At 44.0% G+C, this 19570-nt stretch overlaps 1 protein-coding gene across 3 annotated transcripts in view; it reads right to left on the bottom strand.

Moving 5' to 3' along the window:
- The window catches only part of VSTM2A (V-set and transmembrane domain containing 2A), a 43215-nt gene that overhangs the window by 12656 nt on the left and 10989 nt on the right, over positions 1 to 19570 (bottom strand). For all 3 annotated transcript variants that reach the window (XM_081884450.1, XM_081884449.1, XM_081884448.1), the window contains exon 4: positions 17869 to 18202. In XM_081884450.1, the coding sequence (XP_081740576.1) occupies positions 17869 to 18202 (334 nt within the window). The remainder of the gene's footprint in view (positions 1 to 17868; positions 18203 to 19570) is intronic.

Below are 19570 nucleotides of genomic sequence, written 5' to 3'. Positions count from 1 at the left end.
TACATATCATCCTTCAACAAAAGATCTCAGGGCTGTCACAGGATAAAAATACTAGATACCAGAAAAAACACACAGATAAATGGTTAAAACAAAAATGATGAAACATTCTACACATTTAAAAGTGTGTAGAATCAGCCAAAGGCCAGGTTGAAGAGGAACATTTTTGCCTGGTGCCTAATTCTGAAACCTTACCAACAAAAGTCCGTATAGTTAAAGCCATGGTCTTCCCAGTAGTGATGTATGGAAGTGAGAGCTGGACCATAAAGAAGGCTGATCGCCGAAGAATTGATGCTTTTGAATTATGGTGCTGGAGGAGACTCTTGAGAGTCCCATGGACTGCAAGAAGATCAAACCTCTCCATTCTGAAGGAAATCAGCCCTGAGTGCTCACTGGAAGGACAGATCCTGAAGCTGAGGCTATAATACTTTGGCCACCTCATGAGAAAAGAAGACTCCCTGGAAAAGACCCTGATGTTTGGAAAGATGGAGGGCACAAGGAGAAGAGGATGACAGAGGACGAGATGGTTGGACAGTGTTCTTGAAGCTACAAACATGAGTCTGACCAAACTGCGGGAGGCAGTGGAAGACAGGAGTGCCTGGCGTGCTCTGGTCCATGGGGTCACGAAGAGTCGGACACGACTAAACGACTAAACAACAACAACAATTCTGAAACAGACACCTTACTAAGGTTTGGCTAGAAAATCTGACTATATAAATGTTTGTATTCTGTTAAAGAGTTGAGTTTTTAATTGAAACTAGTTCAAATCCAAGCCTTCTTGTCCTCTGCCTTTTGGTCTAAAGATTGATTGCCAAAATATGATTACTTAGTAATTGTGTAGGTGTCAGGGGCAGTATTCTGCAAAGGCACTGATGCCACATTATTATTATTATTATTATTATTATTATTATTATTATTATTATTATTATTATTTGTTGTACCTAGGTTGTGCATTTGTTTTTGCTAACTTAGCCTTGTTATCTGAAATTTCACATGCTGGTTACCACCATGAGAAATCTCGAACAGTCAGGGCTTTGTGTCCTTTAGCACGTATTTACTTATATGAAAGTAACTTTCATTGAACTCATGCATGGAATTCCACTGTTAGAGACTACCTTCTCCTATGTCATCTTCTCTGTTTGCTAAGGTAATCACATAATGCCTCACACAAGGTTTTCCATTCATGGGAGTCCTCTCAGAGGGTACCTGAATCTCAGCCTTTTTTGTGGTGGCACCCAAATTATGGAACAGCATCCTCCTAGGAGCATTCAGAAAAGGTCCAAAAGAGCTTCAGAGAAGGGCAACTCCAATAATCAAAAGGATGGAGCAACTTCCTTATAAGGAAAGGTTACAATATTTGGGTTTGGGTTTTGGTTTTAATTTAGAGAAAAGCTGAGTATGTCCAAAAGTCCAGAGGCAGCATTATTATAAATTTAGGGTGGGGTGGAAGGTCTGCAGGCAAGGAAGGACTTGCTCACAAATTTATTGACAGCTGCACGAATTATGATAGCTAGGAAGTGGAAGGGGCAAGCAGAATATCAAATGGAAGAATGGTATAAAGAGGTGTGGGATATAGCTATTAATGATAAATTATCATGCGCCATTAAGATAAGACAGGGAATATGCAGGAGAAATGGTTCTGAGGAGATATGGAGGATGTTTGTAGAATTTGTACAGTGGTACCTCATGTTACAGACGCTTCAGGTTACAGACTCCGCTAACCCAGAAGTAGCACCTCAGGTTAAGAACTTTGCTTCAGGATGAGAACAGAAATCGTGCGGTGGTGGCACGGCAGCAGCATAAGGCCCAATTAGCTAAAGTGGTACCTCAGGTTAAGAACAGTTTCAGGTTAAGAATGGACCTACAGAACAAATTAAGTTCTTAACCTGAGGTACCAGTGTACAGTGGTACCTCAGATTAAGTACTTAATTCATTCCAGAGGTCCATACTTAACCTGAAACTGTTCTTAACCTGAAGCACCACTTTAGCTGTAACCGGAGTCTGTAAACTGAAGCGTCTGTAACCCAAGGTACCACTGTACTGTTAAAATGGAAACGGGTAAAACAATCACAAGAGGTGTTGAAATTTTGAGAGGTTGGATGGTTACAATGGAATGGTCTTGGTGGTAGGATGCATATTTTTATTCTTATTTATGTATGATTATTACTTTGTCTAAATAATAATAATAATTAATAATTAATAATAATAATAATAATAATAATAATAATAATAATAATAATAATAATATTTTTTTAAAAAAACTGAGTAAGAGGAGACATGATAGAGGTGTATACAATTATGCATAGCATTGTGAAACTGGATAGAGGACAGTTTTCCTTCCTCTCTTGTAACACTAGAACTCAAGGATATCCAGCAAAGCTTAATGTCACAAGTGTCAGGACAAACAAAATAAAGGACTTATTCACATAGCACATATGGATGACTTTAAAAGGAGATGCACCAATTAATGAAAGATAAGGCTATCTGTGGGTGCAATGACCACCTTCTACCTCCACTCTCAGAGACAGTGTGCTTCAGAATACTAGGTGATGGAAAACACAAGATGAGAGAAACCTGTTGTGCTCAGGTCCTGTTTTCTTGCTTCTCTCCCACATCTGGTTGGCCACTGTGAGAACAGGAAGGTGGACTATTTAAGCCACTAGCCTGATCCAGCAGATTCATCTTATATTGTTATGGCAAACTATGGTCTTAATATAATTCCCAGGACCGCTAAGTGAGCTTCACAGCTGAGCAGAGATGCAAACCAGGGATGGACAGATCCATCTATTTCTGGTCCATGTTAGTTTTCCATGGGTTCATTCATAAGTCGGTTCTGTCCCATTCCCACATTAAAAGAACATGAAAATTCCTATTTATCCACTTGATGCATATTTTATAACAAAATAATATTTAAATGTATATTTTATGGGCAGGTATGTTCTTGTTGTTTATATTTTGCAATGTTATTGGGGGGCTATGGGGTTGCTGTTTTTATTTTTATTATGTATTTTGTGGGTTTTATATCTTGATTTTATTCTGTGAACTGCCCTGAAAGGCCCAGGTATAGGGCGGTGTGTGTGTGTGTATCTATGTGTAGATGTGTGTGTGTGTATGTGTGTGTGTATAAAACACAGGTGCCAAACTACACTGTTATTTAAGCCAAATCGGATCCTCCTAATTGTGGGTTCACGTTGTGCGTGGGCCTAAGGCACTCCCTGCCCCACTATCCTGGCGTGGGTGGGAGATTGAGCCCAGCCCATGCAATGGCCCCACGATCACACCTTGGCCTATTGGCCAATCAGAGATCGGTGGTGTGATTGGGGGGGCATATAAATGGCGGCAACACATTTCTGGGGATTCACCTGGCTTCGCGATGCCAAACCCCACCTACCCGCCCTTTATTTTAGATGTCTGCTTTGGCCATGCTCTGGACTTTGGTTGGTCGCCTGTTTTGGAACAGGGGCTGGGTAGGAACTTTTTCCCATTTGGCAAATTGGCACTGGCCATTTGGTTTTTGCCTACCTCTTAGCAATCGTCCCAACTTTTGTAAGGTTTGGCGGTTAGGCATTGGCTTATTGTGATGTGGGGGATGTAAGGTGCGGCCATCACCTGCCCATCCAGGTACAAGGGTATTCCAGTAAAGGAATCCGTGGGTCTGGATCTCGTCCGAAGTCTGCTTGAGTGGCTAGGGCCATACCAGGACCCAGCGGGAAACCCGGGGTGAGCTTCAGTTGATAGCCATCGACAGACCTCCCTCATTCAGTTGTTTACCTTTCCAGACTTCCCGCAAGGCGGGCAGGAGTCAGATATAGTTATTGCCACTGCCTAAGCCAATACCACTCACATTGCTGTAATCAATAAAGTTGTGGCCTAGATTTTTGCCCACTAACCTTAAACAGTGTCAGTGTGTATTTATTTATCCTTGGGGGTGCGCTGGAGTCTTGACGCGCAAATACATGTGTTGCTCACTTATGGGGCGTAAATGTGCCACAGCCCATCTGTGCTGGTCCAGGGGGGGAGGATACCGTGGGGCGAGGTCCAGGACCTGAGTTGAGGGTTGACAGACAGTCCTCCACGGGCAAAACTGGCCTTTATCTTCTCTGAGGCCAGGGGCGGTCCCGGCCCCCAGGAGACCCGCCTCTCCTGGCCTTAAGGCGAGCACTCCTCCTGGGAGAAACCAGTTCCCTTCGCCTCTCTGCCCTGAGCCTCTGCAGTTCAGGAGAGGCTGAAGTGTTACTGGGCCCAGGGGGAGACTCACCTGTAGGCACTGAGTCCTCAACCACCTCCGGAGCCAGAGTGGATTCACCTGGTGCCTGCTCCTGAGGATCTGGCACAGGTGTAGGCGCTTCAGAATCAAGGCCCTGCCCCAGCTCAGCCGGCCCTGGAGGCAGGGACTCATGTGCAGGCTGGGATTCCTCCGGTTCAGCCTCTGAATCGGATTCCCAGGCCATCACAACACCAGTGGCTCCTCCTCCATGTGGTTGTTTGTACAGAAAGCCCAGAAAGCGAGTTCATACTCACTTGTGGGGGCTCTGCATCATCCAAGTACCCACACAACCCCATGTCCCAATTGTGTGCAGCTCCTACACATAATAAGCAAGAGCTCATGCACCAGGCTTTCTGTACTGACGTCTGTTGGCAGCACCCAGTTTAAAGAAGAAGACCTGATGTCAGGGGCAAAGCTAAAAGCATAGACCCATCTCACTCTGCACACAGTTATACATAAAGCTTTAGTTGCCATGAGAACTGGGTCTACCACCTACACTTGAGTGTTCTAAATGCAGCCAGCACAATTGCCAGCATGGCAATGAAGTGCTGTCACCATCAAAAAAAATATTTTTGTTGTGGCTGCATGTCACAAGCCCTCAACTGCTCAGGTGGCCCTAAGGATGATAACCTTGTGTGCCAAGCACCCCTCTGATTGCATTTGACCTGGGCCAAGAATCAGTGTCTCAGCATTCCTGGCAATTGTCAACCCAGTGACAACAACCTCTTTCTTTCAAAATAAAAATAAAAAAAGTGACTTGGAATAACGTGAGGCCACTTAAAGCTGCTTCTCCGTCCTGTTGATTTGATGGTCTTACAAACGAGAGCAAAAGTGATAAGTGATGACACAAAATCAAATGCTTTCTGATTTAACATGTAGGAGACTTCTTTTAAGCCTTCTTAAACTGTGTGATTCCTCTGGAGTGGGGATGGATATTTTCATGAGAAAGTGGGTGGAGACCATATGAGAAAGAGTTCATGAGCAAGCTTACGGCTTATCAAAAATTTGACCAAATATATAGGTAGCATCATTTCCTGGACTGCTTACAAACATTATACCTAATCTTCCATTGAGTAACTAGGGCCATGGTTTTATTACCTTGAATATAGCAAGATTTCCAATTTTAACATGTTGAACTCAGGAGCTACCTAGTGACTCAACTTTTTGAGCAGCTCACTGTTCAAGTATTGAGAGAGGCTCCCCTGCAACACTTACCCTCACTCAGGACTCATAGTTCCAGGTAGCTGAAATAGGGCAGGTGGGTGAGTGTCTACGGCCTTATTTGTGGGTACCACATCCCGAAGTAACAAGTTTTGGGAATTCTGATTCTCCCAACCACCTTAAAAGTCTTTCCAGATGCACACCAGATTTTTCCTTGACCAATTAACTTCTAAATAGAAATGCTCCCCACCAGTTTTTACCCGAAGATGGCATTCCCACCCCACCCCACCCCCCGCAAGCACACACAATGTGGAGTAGGCAGGAAAAACCCAAAACTGATTGTGTACTAAGCAAATCTGGCTGATTTTCCTCTTTGACAAGCAAAACAAAAACCCTAATTGGCCCCTGGGTGACCACCTAGTCCAGAGGTAGGGGATCGTTTTCACCCTGAGAGATGAATGTACACACGGGAAAACCTCTGGGGCCCACCTGCCAGTGGTAGCAAAACGTTGGTGGTGTTGGTGGCCAAAGTCAGTGGGACAAAGGATGTACCTCATTGTACACAAAAGTCTGGAGGTTTCTACAGCCCCCAGCCCTACCCAGGCTTGGCCCACTGATGAGGCAGACTGAGGTGGAAGCCCACCTCCGCTGCCTGCTCCACCAACTCCACTGGCAGGAGAGAAGTGATGCAGAAGTTATTTGTGTTCCACACCACTAATCTAAGTCTCATACTGCAGCCAAAAGATGGGTGGGTGCTATAAAGTTGTACAGAAGCCTGGCTTGGAGGACAGAGTCTTATTTAGACACAAAAGCTTTGCCCCCCTCCAGCACTGGCGCAATGTGCACATCCAGCCATGCATCTAACATTGAAACATGTCTCTCTTCCATCCAGGGCACCAGTAAGTCACCCACCACAATCTGCATTGGGCAGCTGTGCAGGCTGATAAATGTTGCTTACCATCCAAACTGGAAATTCTAAAAGTTGCTTAAGATTGTTATTATATTTTGCTTTTCTTAATTGCTTTGATTTTGGCAGGCTTCATCTATTAAACTTCCTAACCTGCCAACTGTGAAACACTGTCAGGTGCTAATTACCAATGAACTTTGTCAGATAAAAGATGCCATTATATGTCAACTATTATATATAGCCAAATATATTATACCAGTGGCCTGGGTTCTTGAAAACACATAAGAAGTTTTTCAGTGAGAAGTTCCATAACATTGGTGCAAAAACTTTCCCAAGCGAGTAGGTTTCCTCATCACTCATTTTCTTCTGCAATGCACAGCCACAGGTGACTTTTGGGCAACATTATTGAAGTGGACACACTCGGTGTTCATTACCTAAGCAGACGCCTTAAGACATCCCCCAGAAATCTCTGCAACGTATTGGGGTTCTGTGATATATCCTTGTGTATGAGCTATCAGTATTGCAAAATATTATTTTAGAATCTTCAGAGGAAATGAGTGCAGGAAGGGGAAAGTCAATCCAACCAGCTCCTAAATCTCATCCCCTTGCAGACCATCTCTTATAGGTAGGTGAGTGTGTTAAGGAATGCAGTTAACAGGTTACCAGTAATTCCATTAAAGAGGAGAGAGCTCATTCCTGAAATGTACCTGGCTGAATCTGGTGACTTCCTTATCAGTGCTACTGGGCAGACCAGGCATGCAACTTTGTGTTAAACGGGATCAGATTGCAATGTTGGTGGTGGGTCATTGGTCACGATCAGGAAGGAGTGGGTCATGTGAAGTTACCTGAACTCTCTGAGAAGAGCTCATTTGGGAGGAAGACTTGGACAATTGCTAGAGTTCAGGACTCAGGGAATTCTAAGCAGTAGCAGAACTCTGTGCAAATTGACTTAGAACTTGCACGCGGGCTTTGTTCAGCAAGGACATTGAAGTATAGAAACCCCTCTGGCACCAGAGAGACAAAAGCTTTTGTGTAACCTTTTATAGAGTGGGAAAATACAGGGTGTGTGTTTTGTGTCAATTTAAACAACTCTGCTTAAGACAACAACTGTTTCACATTGGTGAGCTTAACAGCTTTACTGAAGCTTCCAAGCTGCACACAGAGAGAGCAAAATTCATAGGTGTTGAAGATAAACTCACACGCCAACAGAGGCTGCTCACCTATCAACCACCTGATGTCAGAGAGATGTCAGGTGATGGACACTTGCCAATATTTGAAGGAGTGTCACTGTAACTGTAATCAGTTTCCTTTGAAGATGGAATTTCGGTGCTACTTGACACTGGGAGCGCACCTTTGAAGAAGCTTCAAAGCCTCTGCAAAGGGGGAAGTGCTCTGTTTAAAAACATGGAGTGAAGCGGGGGGGGGGCGCTAGGGGCGCATTGGAAGATGGCCAACAATAACATCTCTCTGGCTCACATGAGGTAATTAAGAGACTGATATGGGAGTATGCAGCCTCCCTTTGTTGCCCAAGGGAATGGGGAACACTGCCTTGCCTGCTGTGGCCATAAATCACCCCCAGATTCGAAAGAAGGGGGTGAGGGCACTAGGCACAAAGCCCTTGTGTGGGTCCGGCTCTCTCAGATGCTGTCTCTGATCACGCACTGGCTGCATCAGCTCGAAATAAACAATAAGAAAAGAAGCAAATGCACATATCTCGAGTGAAGATTGGGAGTAAAGACTGCTAATTAAAGGGATCTCTGGGATGTGGAGTGACGGGCTGGATTCAACAATAAATCAAGAGAAAAAGAATCATCAAAGGATTTGTATGTTGGAGCGAGACTGAAAGGGGGGGGGACTTTTCTTTTTTTGTCTTATGTGAGTACCCAATAACCCTTCCCCCTAAGAAAGAATCATCACGATTACTGATCACAAGCAGGAGGAGTAAGAACTGTGTGGAAATTAATTACTAAATCAAAGATATGGCGTGTGAGAACATCAAGAAAGGAAAGAAAGTTCTCTGTGACACAGTCATAAAAAGAGTTTGTTATGGCAGGCCTGCCTGCAGGAGGACTGAGGGGGAGGAGGACTTGGCTCGTTACTATATCGGAATGTGAGATCGGCCTGGCAGGGCCCCCTGAGAAAATTTATGAGAGCAGCAGGCCTGTGGAAACCAGGACAGACTGTGGGAAACATTTTGTACAGAGGTGTTGAAATGCTGTCTGTCTATTTTGATATGGCTCTTGGATGAGTGTAAAATCCACACAGGATATACAACGTTTGTTTTCAACCCGCTTGTGGAGACTATCAGAGATCATAAAGAAAACAAGAAGATGAGGGAAACAACAAAGAGAAGATGGAATAGAACTGTGAATACTATTTGGACAGAACTGTGAATATTAAAGCAGCAGTAAGAAAGATGTTTGGATCCCTTTCGGAGTTCGAAGTATGGGTACCCCCAACCCAACAATTTTTTTTACAATTTGGCTGTGTAATTTGGAATTAATGTGATTTGATTGGCCTGTTAATAAAAATTATTTAAAAAACAAAACAAAACATGGACTGAAGCAGCTGCCTTGGGTGGCATAATCCTGCAGGGTGGCACTGGATCTTGCCAAAGGTCACTGCCGTGTGACCCCAGTAAGCATGGCTTACGGCAGGAGGCATCATCTTCCTGTTTCACCTCACATGGCCAGGGCCAGATATAGGTTTGATCAGGCCCTCAGCTTCTGAAGGTGATGGGGCCCTTTATATGTTCAGCTGTCCTTTGTCAACAACAAATTGTCACTGGTTTTTTTGTGTTGAATATATGCTATAGGGTTACCAGACATCCCCATTTTCTGGGGACAGTCTCCAGATTTGCAAATTCGTCCCCAGACAAATGCCATCCCCGGAATGTCCCCGAATTTCATCTAATGTCCCCGGGAAACATGGCAGCAGCAGTCTCAGCAGCCCAGAGCCAGCCTGGTAGCGCAGTTGGCTCTGGCTGGCTTCAGGAGCTGCCCGCTGCCATGGCGCCCACCATTTTGCCTCACTGGAAGTCCCCATATGATGTGTTGCACAGAAGACACATCATATGGGGATTCGGTGTAGGGGCTGAAGATGCGGTGCTGGGCGAGAGCTGCACGGGGTCGTTGAGCTCGGTGTGCTGCTGCAACTTGGCACTCAGCTTGCCACTGGCACTGCTGCCCAAGGCTGCCAGCTCAGCCTCCTGATCGGCCTCCAGGTGATGCTTGGGCGATTGCGGCTGCTGCTGCTTTGTCATTGTGCTCGACTTGGAAGCGGCAGCTCAGCTTGTTGGCCAGCTTGTAGTTGGCCATTGTGGACGAGAGGTGAGCAGGAGACGAGCTGATTCGGTCCAAGTGTCTCTCCTTCCACTTGCTCGCTGCTGGCTCTGCCCCAAATCTGCTGACTGGGTGCAACACGGCATGGATGGGCTGCCACTGGATGATGTCTGTGCAGGAGACGCCCAGACAGGTGGGCATGGCAGCAGCAGGAGGAGGGGGTTTCTGCTAACGCTTACTCCCAAGTAAGCCTGTAGGGGAACGCAGTGCAAGGAGGGAGAGGGGAAGGGGAAGCATGGCTAGTGCTCCAAGAAAGCCCTGGAGGAAGGCCCCGCAACAGAGGAGACCACAGAAGAGAAGATATTACTTTTTTTAAAAAAAAAACTTTTCCCCTCTCTTTTAAAAAAAATGATTGATTGATTGTGTCCCCAGATTCATTGAAATAAATCTGGTAACCAGGTAGTTTATGGACCTAATAGGTATCTAAAGCCATTTGCACATAACAAAATATGTATTTTATCAAAGTAATTGTTGAACTGAAATACAATTAAGAAGTGCATTAGTAGTGAAATACTTTTAAATTTTTGGGGGGCTCCCAAGAGAGTGGGGCCCTAAGCTATAGCTTGTTTAGCTTATATGTAAATCTGGCACGGCACATGGCAAAACAGGAAAGGCCTCTCTTATTTCCCAGTAATCCCCCTTGAAGACCCTGATAGTTCCTTTGTAGCTGTCCCTATAGTTACCAAACACATGTGTGACTTCTTTTAATTAGGCCCGTAGTCCAGATGTTCTTCACCCCTGTTTAATGCCTATCATCTATTGAGTTTGGTGGTGAAAGTTGTCAAGGAAATCTGGATAATAACTGATATCAAAATGTGAAGTGGGAAATTTTGTGTCCTTCACTTGCTGAAAAGACAGCACAGTGATAGAAGCCTCAGCACTCTAGATACAAGCACAGTCATTTCCCTTTGTCACAGTAGCCTGGAGGTAAAAATGAAATAGGCTCACTATCTTTTGTCAGTTCTCTGACAAAAAGCACCTAGAGTAAGTTCAAACAAAGCAAAGAAAGCCAGGTTTTGTCTTAATCTCTCCAAGAGAACTGGAACGGGGCAAGAGAATGAGATAGGAGCCTTTGAATGCACTGTAATTACATACAGAGGTGGGATTGTCTAGAGTTCTGTTGAAATCTGTGTGGCTGTTTCAGTTCAGTTATCAATCTTTTCCTCAGTGCTTTCTAGACATGAGGTGAAAATAAACAAATAAACAGTGTATCCCCTTTCCTCAGTTGTCTGAATGATAGGGTGGTGTGGACATAACTCTCAGCTCGCTCTTGAAGGTGAGGCAGGACATGGAGTGATGTGCAGCATGCCATATGGCCCTGACTTCTGCTGAGACCACAGCAACAGAGGCTCTTACTCGAGAGCAAGGAAGAGACCTTTATTGAGGCGCAGTCTCAATACACAATACACAGCCTCAGTAGCAGCTAAGGAGTCACAGCAGCCTTTATGCTCAGGCTGGATGAAAGGAGAGTTTGGCCTGGCTAGAAGCAGTGCTTCTGCCCTGTGAAGACCAAGCTCGGTGAAAGGAATGTGCAACTATGTAGAAACAACAGAGGAGTCCTAATAGGTTGGCATGCCCAACTGCCAAGCTTCTAAAGATGGGACAAGGTGGGCTTACATGTGAAAGTCTAATACCTTGTAATAATAATAATTAATAATAATAATAATAATTTATTATTTGTGAGGTGTCCAAGAGCTTACAGGGTTAATACCTCAAGGGAAAAGACGTCCTGTCCCCGGGGTGCGCTCTCTCCTGGCTGTTATTTTATTTTTGCTGCTGTACATTAAAGCTTCATAGAATAGAAGAAGCTGTGTACGAGAGTTTTACTGCCGTGCTGACAAATCCTTACACACCAACACGCTGCTACTGGAAAACTTTGTTGTAGCCGGGAGAAGCAGAATGACTCAGCACTGTGCAGCGAAAGTGTGCTGGACGCCATTGCATTTCCAGAAGAAGATGGGTCTGACAGTCAAAACAGACAAGTCAGTTCCCAGTTTCACTCAACATTATTTATAACCCACCCATCTGGCTGGGTTTCCCCAGCCACTCTGGGCGGCTCCCAGTAGAATATTAAAAACACAATACAGGATTAAACCTTAAAAAATTCCCTAAATAGGGCTGCCTTCAGATGTCTTTTAAAAGTAGGATAGTTGCTTATTTCCTTGACATATGATGGGAGGGCATTCCACAGGGCAGGAGCCACTACCGAGAAGGCCCTCTGCCTGGTTCCCTGTAGCCTCACTTCTCTCTGTGAGGGAACCACCAGAAGGCCTTCGGCACTGGATCTCAGAACGATGGGGGTGGAGACGCTCCTTGTTAAGACTGTGAAGCTTGCAGATACTCATTGCATTGGGGGAGGGGGCTCCCTTCCTAGTGACAGGAGTACTGCTGTGTCCTGGGCAACTAGGCTGTGCCCTCCCCTTCTGACTCTGGTTCCTCTACCCTGAATGGTTGATTGATGCTCTTCCTGGATTCTAGGGAGTCTTGTTTCCCACATCCATAACAGCTATATGCTGTGGGAGTACCAGTCTTCTCCAGTCTCTATCCCACCCCCCATGTTATCCTCCTGTTCCTCCTCCTCCTCCATCTCAGCCTGCCACTTGACACCTGACTTGACTTGCAGTGGCACCTATAGAATCACAGAATTGGAAAGGACCCTGAAAGTCATTGAGTCGAACCCCCTGGAATGCCGGAATCTCAAGTAAAGCATCGCTGACAGATGGGCTTAGAACCCTCTGCTTAGAAACCTCCAAGGAAGGAAAGTGGCGCATGGCTCCTTATAGCCAGCATCACTGCACCCATCCTCATGTCGTAGAAGTGGTAGTGTAAGTATCACTTCTCACTTCGGGACCAAGTAGGGATGTTTTGCTTGCCCTCTCGGTTGGCATATGATGCGTTCCCCTCTCCCCGCCCATTCCTCTTTACTGCACCTGAGAGAAATGATTGCAGTAAAGGACCCCTGGATGGTTAAGTCCAGTCAAAGGTGACTATGGGGTGTGGCGCTCATCTTGCTTCAGGCCGAGGGAACCCTTCATTTGCAAATTCCTGCAGCAGACAACTTATTCCTATTGCTACTTCAGGTCTTCTCTAAACCAAGACTACTGCAATCTTCTCTGCTGTGCCCTTTTGTTGTCTCTTGTTGGATCTCCTTACATCTATCCAGCATTCTGCTCTGATCATGTGACACCTTAAATCCCCACATTGGTATCCTCTCCAGATCTGGCAAAACTGCTTGTCCTTACCTTCAAAGTCCACCATGGTCTTCATCTCTCTACTCTTATACCCTAATATATCCCTTTGCTTTTCCCAACTCCACTGCTGACCATCATGGCAGTCTGCAGTTCCCCCAGAAGACCTCATCCTTCCACCTTTGCCACCTCATCTTTTCGGAACCACCTTTGAAAACACCTGCACGATGCAACTTCTCCCACTCATTCAAATCCTTCTTGGAAACTACCTTTTCCCATCGAGCCTTTGACACAAACTGTGCAACTATGCCAAAGCACATGCTGCTGAAACAGCCATGTACTTTCCCTACCCTCTCTTCCTCTCTTGCCTCTTGTTGAAATTTAGAGATTGCAAGCTGCCAAGGGCAAGGATTGGCTCTTCTACTCTATAAAGTCTCACACGCACTGATGCACACTACAGAAATAAATATGAACAACATAAAATCACTGTTTAATAGACATAAGAATTCAGGAACTGAGTTTTAGCAAGAATATATATTCCTTCCTTTTCCTCTGTCAGGGCCGGTATCAAGGCTTGGCATGTTTATGCCCACTACCAGGAACCAACATAGGAACTGCTGCAGTGAGGATATAGATTCATTGAGGGGGCAGGACCATGGAGGGTGCTCAAAGACCTTCTAAAAGCTGAAATCAACATTATCCGGGGGAGGGGGTGTATAGCAGTAGGAAAAGCAGAGGCAAGAGCTATCAGTGGGTAGTAGTCCATAGCTGTCAACTTTTCCCTTTCCTTGCAAGGAATCCTATTCAGAATAAGGGAAATTCCCTTTAAAAAAGGGGAAAGTTGACAGCTATGGTAGTAGTCATTGTAGTCGTATGGACCCTCCATTTACGGTAGCATCATACCTGACTACCAGATACTGGGGACAAACTGTGCAGAATGACTGTTGTATGTTTAGTTACAGATAGGTAGCCGTGTTGGTCTGCCATAGTCAAAACAAAACAAAATTCCTTCCAGTAGCACCTTAAAGACCAACTAAGTTAGTTCTTGGTATGAGCTTTCGTGTGCATGCACACTTCTTCAGATATTTGAAGATATCAGACACACTTCTTCAGGTATCTGAAGAAGTGTGCATTCACACGAAAGCTCATACCAAGAACTAACTTAGTTGGTCTTTAAGGTGCTACCGGAAGGAATTTTTTGTTGTTGTATGTTTAGTAAGGCCCTATGGTGTGTTGGCCAACTCCATTTGCTGTAATCTAGCTAAATAAAATAGAAGAGGTGGTAACTCTGAACAGCCTGCCCATTTGGATTAGGTTTTCCTTTAGAATGAAAAATACTTTGTGATGTTTTAACTTCATTCAAGAGCAGATGCTACATTTTATTAAAGCTGGGTGAAAACTACTCGGCTTTTCATAAATATTTTCCACCAAATCTTTTCTTTAAAAAACTTCTTAAGCTAAAATATATTCAGTGCAGCCCTGTATTTTAGCCCCCTCTGCCCAACACCCAAGCAAAGCATTTTGTAGTTCACAGTAGGATAACTATTTGTAGAAATGAATTATTATGTATATTCTGCCTCTTTCTGCAACAGGGATACAAGGCCCACAACTCAAAATACTACACAACTGAATAGTTCTCCTAAATAAAAGCTAAGGGAAAGGGGGAATCTAAAAGTTAGTGTCAGGTAAAGAATAAAAATTCCTGATGAAACAAGCTTTAATCTGGAAAAGTGCAAAGAATTATGATTGAATATTTATGAAACGGGAGGGAGAAATCTCCCCTACTACTAATTGTTAATCTCTCCTTCAGGGATTGGAAACCTCCAGTCTGTAGGCAAATCTTGGTGCACCATCTCCCAAAACCACGCCCACCTGTCAATCATCTGATCTCACTAAGTGACATCAGCTGATGGGTGGGGTTCAATCCTGCTGGGTCCTGCTTTGCCAGTAGACCCCTGCAGAGAACAAGACTGAACCCTCTGTTCATCGACTGATGAACGGAAAGTTCAGTCTTGCTGGGTGCCTCTTCAACAGCACATTTCCAGTAAAGAACAGGCTGGCAAAGCAAACCTCTCTGCCTGCCCTGTAGGTCAACTCTGGTAGGTGGGTGATACCACCCCCATACCAATCATCTGACATCATTGTCACATCAAATGACTGACAGGTGGGTGGTCCTGCCCATGTGTCAAAATTGGCCCTCAGAAGACCAAGATCTGGTCCACCCTACGCTGATCATAGTTCTCAGTTCCCTTCAAGTTCAGAGCAAGATCTTCCACAGTTGCCTCATTTTTTGTTCACTCAAAATTCAAGACAATTCTTTCCGATATTATGAATAAAACGAGAAAGTTCATTTACATGAATTTTGTGTTCCATTTCTGTATTTTTAGAGCTGCATTTGTTAGATGTGTTGGCAGGAAATGCCAGATGGAACTCTGAAATTTGCTCTAGAGTGATAATGCTTGAGACCTGCCTGGACGATGCTGAGTTTCACAAATACTCCCCTTCAGCGAGGAGCGTCACAACTTCATGTGCTTGAGGAGGAACCAAAAGATCAGTGAGTTAAATGATCTACTGCAATGCGTCACCATCCACATGTCAGATCCTCACGGACCAAACCCCTCTGTCTAGACCACAATGCTGCTGAGAAAGCTTACACGCAACAGTGAATCACTTTGAAACCTGTCAGTTTAAGCTGAGCCAGTAAAAAAACAACACCAAGCCACATGCTTCAAGGGGAAATAACCCTTAATCATTTGTCGATACAACATGCAAAGCTTCTACATGACCCACTCTATGAATGGCAACAAAGACCTTGACTATGATCATAACCCACCTGCTTCTAAGGGGGTTCAAGATGCTGCCATTTACTATTTCCTTGTCTCTTCTCTTGCTTTCCACTTCCTTCTGCTTTATTATTATTGCTGCAACTATTTACATTTAGAGGCCCGCAGTTTCTATCTATGTTGCTCTGTTTGGTGTCACAATAAAACTATTGCCCAGCTGTGAATATTGGAGGATGTTTGCTGAATAACCACCATCTAACACTCTTTCCTGAGTTGCAGGAAAATGTTGGCAAATCAAAGTATTTAATTTCGCTTGTTCAAAATAATTCTTATAGATGAGTCACCTCATTCTTATAGATGAGTCACACCAATAGTTGCAAACAGTGAGATATAGATCTGTCTATATTTGATTACACCATAAGCCCTCGGTGCTCTTTTGTCAAATGGAAACCAAAGTCTCTAGCAGTGTCCTTTCAACTTGTCACCGCCAGTGGGAGCACAGAATATGAGTATATAAAAGTGGTGTTTCTGCAATGTAGCCTTGTATCAACGAGACATTTAAGGCATTTGTAGGCATTCATAGAATCATACATGTCCTTAAAGCAAGACATAGTCCTCAGCACCATATTGAATTTGATCTGCTTGGAGAAAATAACCAAAATAATATTTAACTTGCACATTTGTCTTATCAGAACATGTATTGCCGCTGGGGTGTTTTACAGTGTTGGAGAGAGAGGAAAAATGCTTGTTTTCATCAATCCACAGCAGAGTCTTTTTATATTTCCCCCTTCTGTTGCTAGGTTTCCTCTTAAATTCCATCTGACCGCAGGGCAGCACACCAGCAAATGTACTGCCGTGTACATTCACGTCTTGTCTGTTCATTCAACACTATGGAAATCCACATTTCAGTTCCCATATGCCTACAAATGAGGCATTGCTGTGATCAGTGCTACTGTTGTCATTGTTAGTTATCTCTATCATCTTACTGTACTTATAACAATTGTGTAAGATGGGTCAATATTATTATTCCCAGTAGCCTACTTAAAAAGGCCTCCTAGCCTACTCATGCCAAAGGCATCATGATTCATCACTCAGTCTCTTAGTCGTAAAGCTACCCCAACTCTCCACACTTCCACACCCAGTCAGAAATCTGGGGGAACTTTGGAGTGGTCAAATTCTCCTCGCCATTTGGCAGAATGACACAAGACTGGCTTACCTAGTGGTTTCATGCAGGTAAGCAGACAGGATGTCCACATTAATCCAATTTCCAAAACTGAGGAATTACATCCAAAGGTGACGAGGGAATTGATATTTATATTTGGAAGAGTGCTGCATCCCAAAATATAAATGTCTTTACGGTTTCCCTCTCTCTCTCTTTCTCCATTTGATGTTCATTTGATATCTAGACACATTTTATCTCTAAATGCTTGTTTACTATCAATAAGCAAGTATTTAGAGAAAACCACCCCTACTTATAGACCACTATGACAAATGCAGCCCCCCAGCCATGTGTGATGGTCCACCAGGACTAAACCTCCTTGGCTTTGTTGCCTGCACGAGACTTCAAAAACAAGGAGAGTGGCCAAGCAGTAGGCAGGACACAGCACATAGCTGGCGGATTGCAATTTAGTGAGTCACACAATGTGCAGCTTAGTACTATAGAGACACCAAGGAAACTAAGACAAAGAAAAGAAAAGAAAGGTGGTGGGAGGAATAATAGTAACGTTTTATAGCACCTTTGAATAAAACTCCTCGTGCTTTGGGCCTTGATATTTATTTATATTCTCTATTAAAAACTTTGCTTAGGTCACTGAGATGTGCTACCTTGCAATTTCTTTGAATTAAACCTACATAATTTGTGAGTGATCAAGCCATGCATTGAGGCCTGCTAGGCACTTGACAATCCCTCCTTTCTGTCCTACTTTTTGCAATCCCCCAAAGGCATCCATACATACATGGCTCATGGGCTACGTGCATCTAACTTGGTGGATAACAAGCTGTGTAGTCCTGGTGAAAACATAAGGGCACTTTTTGTCAGGAGTACAAAAGTCTGGATTTTTGTACAATGTGTTTTCCTAACTGTGCTTCAGGTGTAAGAAAGTGCATATCATGTTTTTGTCCAGTAAACAGCCTTTCCCTCCTCCTTTTTATTTTTTTTAAAAATCACACGCTGCAAAGTCATTAGCAACAAAATCCTTCAAGTGCTCAAAATAGTTACGCATACCTGATTGTGGGCTTTGTTTGGGGATTTTGGCATCTGCTGGAGGGCTGGAGGTGGGGCGCATACGTTGGCTGGCAGAGTTATGGATGCTACTAGGGATGGCTGCTGAGATGTTTTTACGAGGTTTATCCTGTAGCCACATTGGGGAAGCTTCAAAGGCCTGCATTCGTCGGGTGTGGCTGTTTGCATTGACCTTGAGATAGGCCTGGACTTTGTATTCCTGGAGGTCTCCATAATTGGCGTCAATCACTCTGCACTCATACAACCCTTCATCCTTTTTCCTGACTTTGGAGATCTGCAGTTTGTGGGAGATGTCGTTCCCTTGTACTTTCACTGTCTGCAAAATTTCCAGAAACAACATATCACATCAGACATTGCCACCAGCAGGTGTTCCAACCATCATCTAGAGAAGGAGCAGCTGCAGGAATGGTGATTCCCTTCTATCTATCAGAAACAATTCTACTCTGGCTTCCAATTGCCCCAAGACTGTAGAACTGAAGAGAAAGCAAATTCTGCCCCCCACCCATTGCCCAGAGGACTAAGGGTTTTGGGGTTCTGCATGTGTTGGAGGTGAGTAACTATTCTGCAGGGGAGGAAATTCTATTTTCTGGGGTGTTTTTTTTTTTTTTAAGTACCTCTAGATACCTCACGTACCTCTCCTCCCCAGGAGAATAATTGGAAAAATGGTCCCTCCCGTTTCACCATCCATGCATGCTGGGTGCAACTCTAGATCTATTAGTATTTAATGTTATTTTAACATCATTAAGGTGTGCCCCCAACACTTCCCAGTCCTCTCTTATCGCATTGCTTCCTTCATCCATTAAAATAGATTGTTTAATTCAACATTAAGTGAAACAGCATTTCTAAAAAACAGATAGTTCTAAGAATTCACCCACAAAAATATTTGGCAGCCTCCCTCCCCCACTGTCTACAAATAGGTGTGAGTTTGTTGGTTGTCTTTATAGGGTAGTGTTGATATTTTCTGAATGTGTTGTAAACTGCCTTGAGGTGGGGGGGTATATAAAATAAATGCAGGATAAATATATAAACCTTTCTGACAATATAAAAATATTTAGTATTGATATAACATTTTCTTCGGTGTACAAAGGCCTTCACATTTTTTGTCTTTCCAAATTCTTTTATCAGTTCTGTGTAAAGTAGACTGGCATCCTTATTATTCCCCCATTGCAGATGGCGGGATGAGTTTTGTGATGTGAGATGATGGCTTTGGCCAAGACCACCTAGTGGGTTCATAATTAAAGCAAGATGCTAAGCAATATTGTATCTAAAAAAAGAACACTAAGAGCATCTGACCCAGACACAAACTGGACAGGGAGGGGGCCAAACAGGCACTAAAGGTCATGCAGTGATTAGGTAAGTTGTTAAAATAGTGGCTGACGTGTCAAAAATCAACTGCAGACTGAATGTGGGCAGCAGGCAGGACAGAATGGTGCCACTGCAATTTCTCATTTGCTCTATACTTGCCGGCTAGGACTCTACATCACATTCAGCCATTGAAAATGGCCAGGTGCAATGAGAGAAATTATACATATATATCATTCTGTTAACTATCACTGATTGGATAGTGACCTTTGAGAGGCATTTTGCACAATAGCTTCCCAGCAGGAGGAGCTATTATGAGCTATGACAACTCTGCATTTGAGCAAAAGGACCCTTAAATGTCCAAAACCAGTCTTAATCTCAC

This window comes from Podarcis melisellensis (genome assembly GCF_964234715.1).
Source record: "Podarcis melisellensis genome assembly, chromosome: 13".
Taxonomy (NCBI): Eukaryota; Metazoa; Chordata; class Lepidosauria; order Squamata; family Lacertidae; genus Podarcis; species Podarcis melisellensis.
This window is presented reverse-complemented; position numbering and strand designations above follow the sequence as displayed.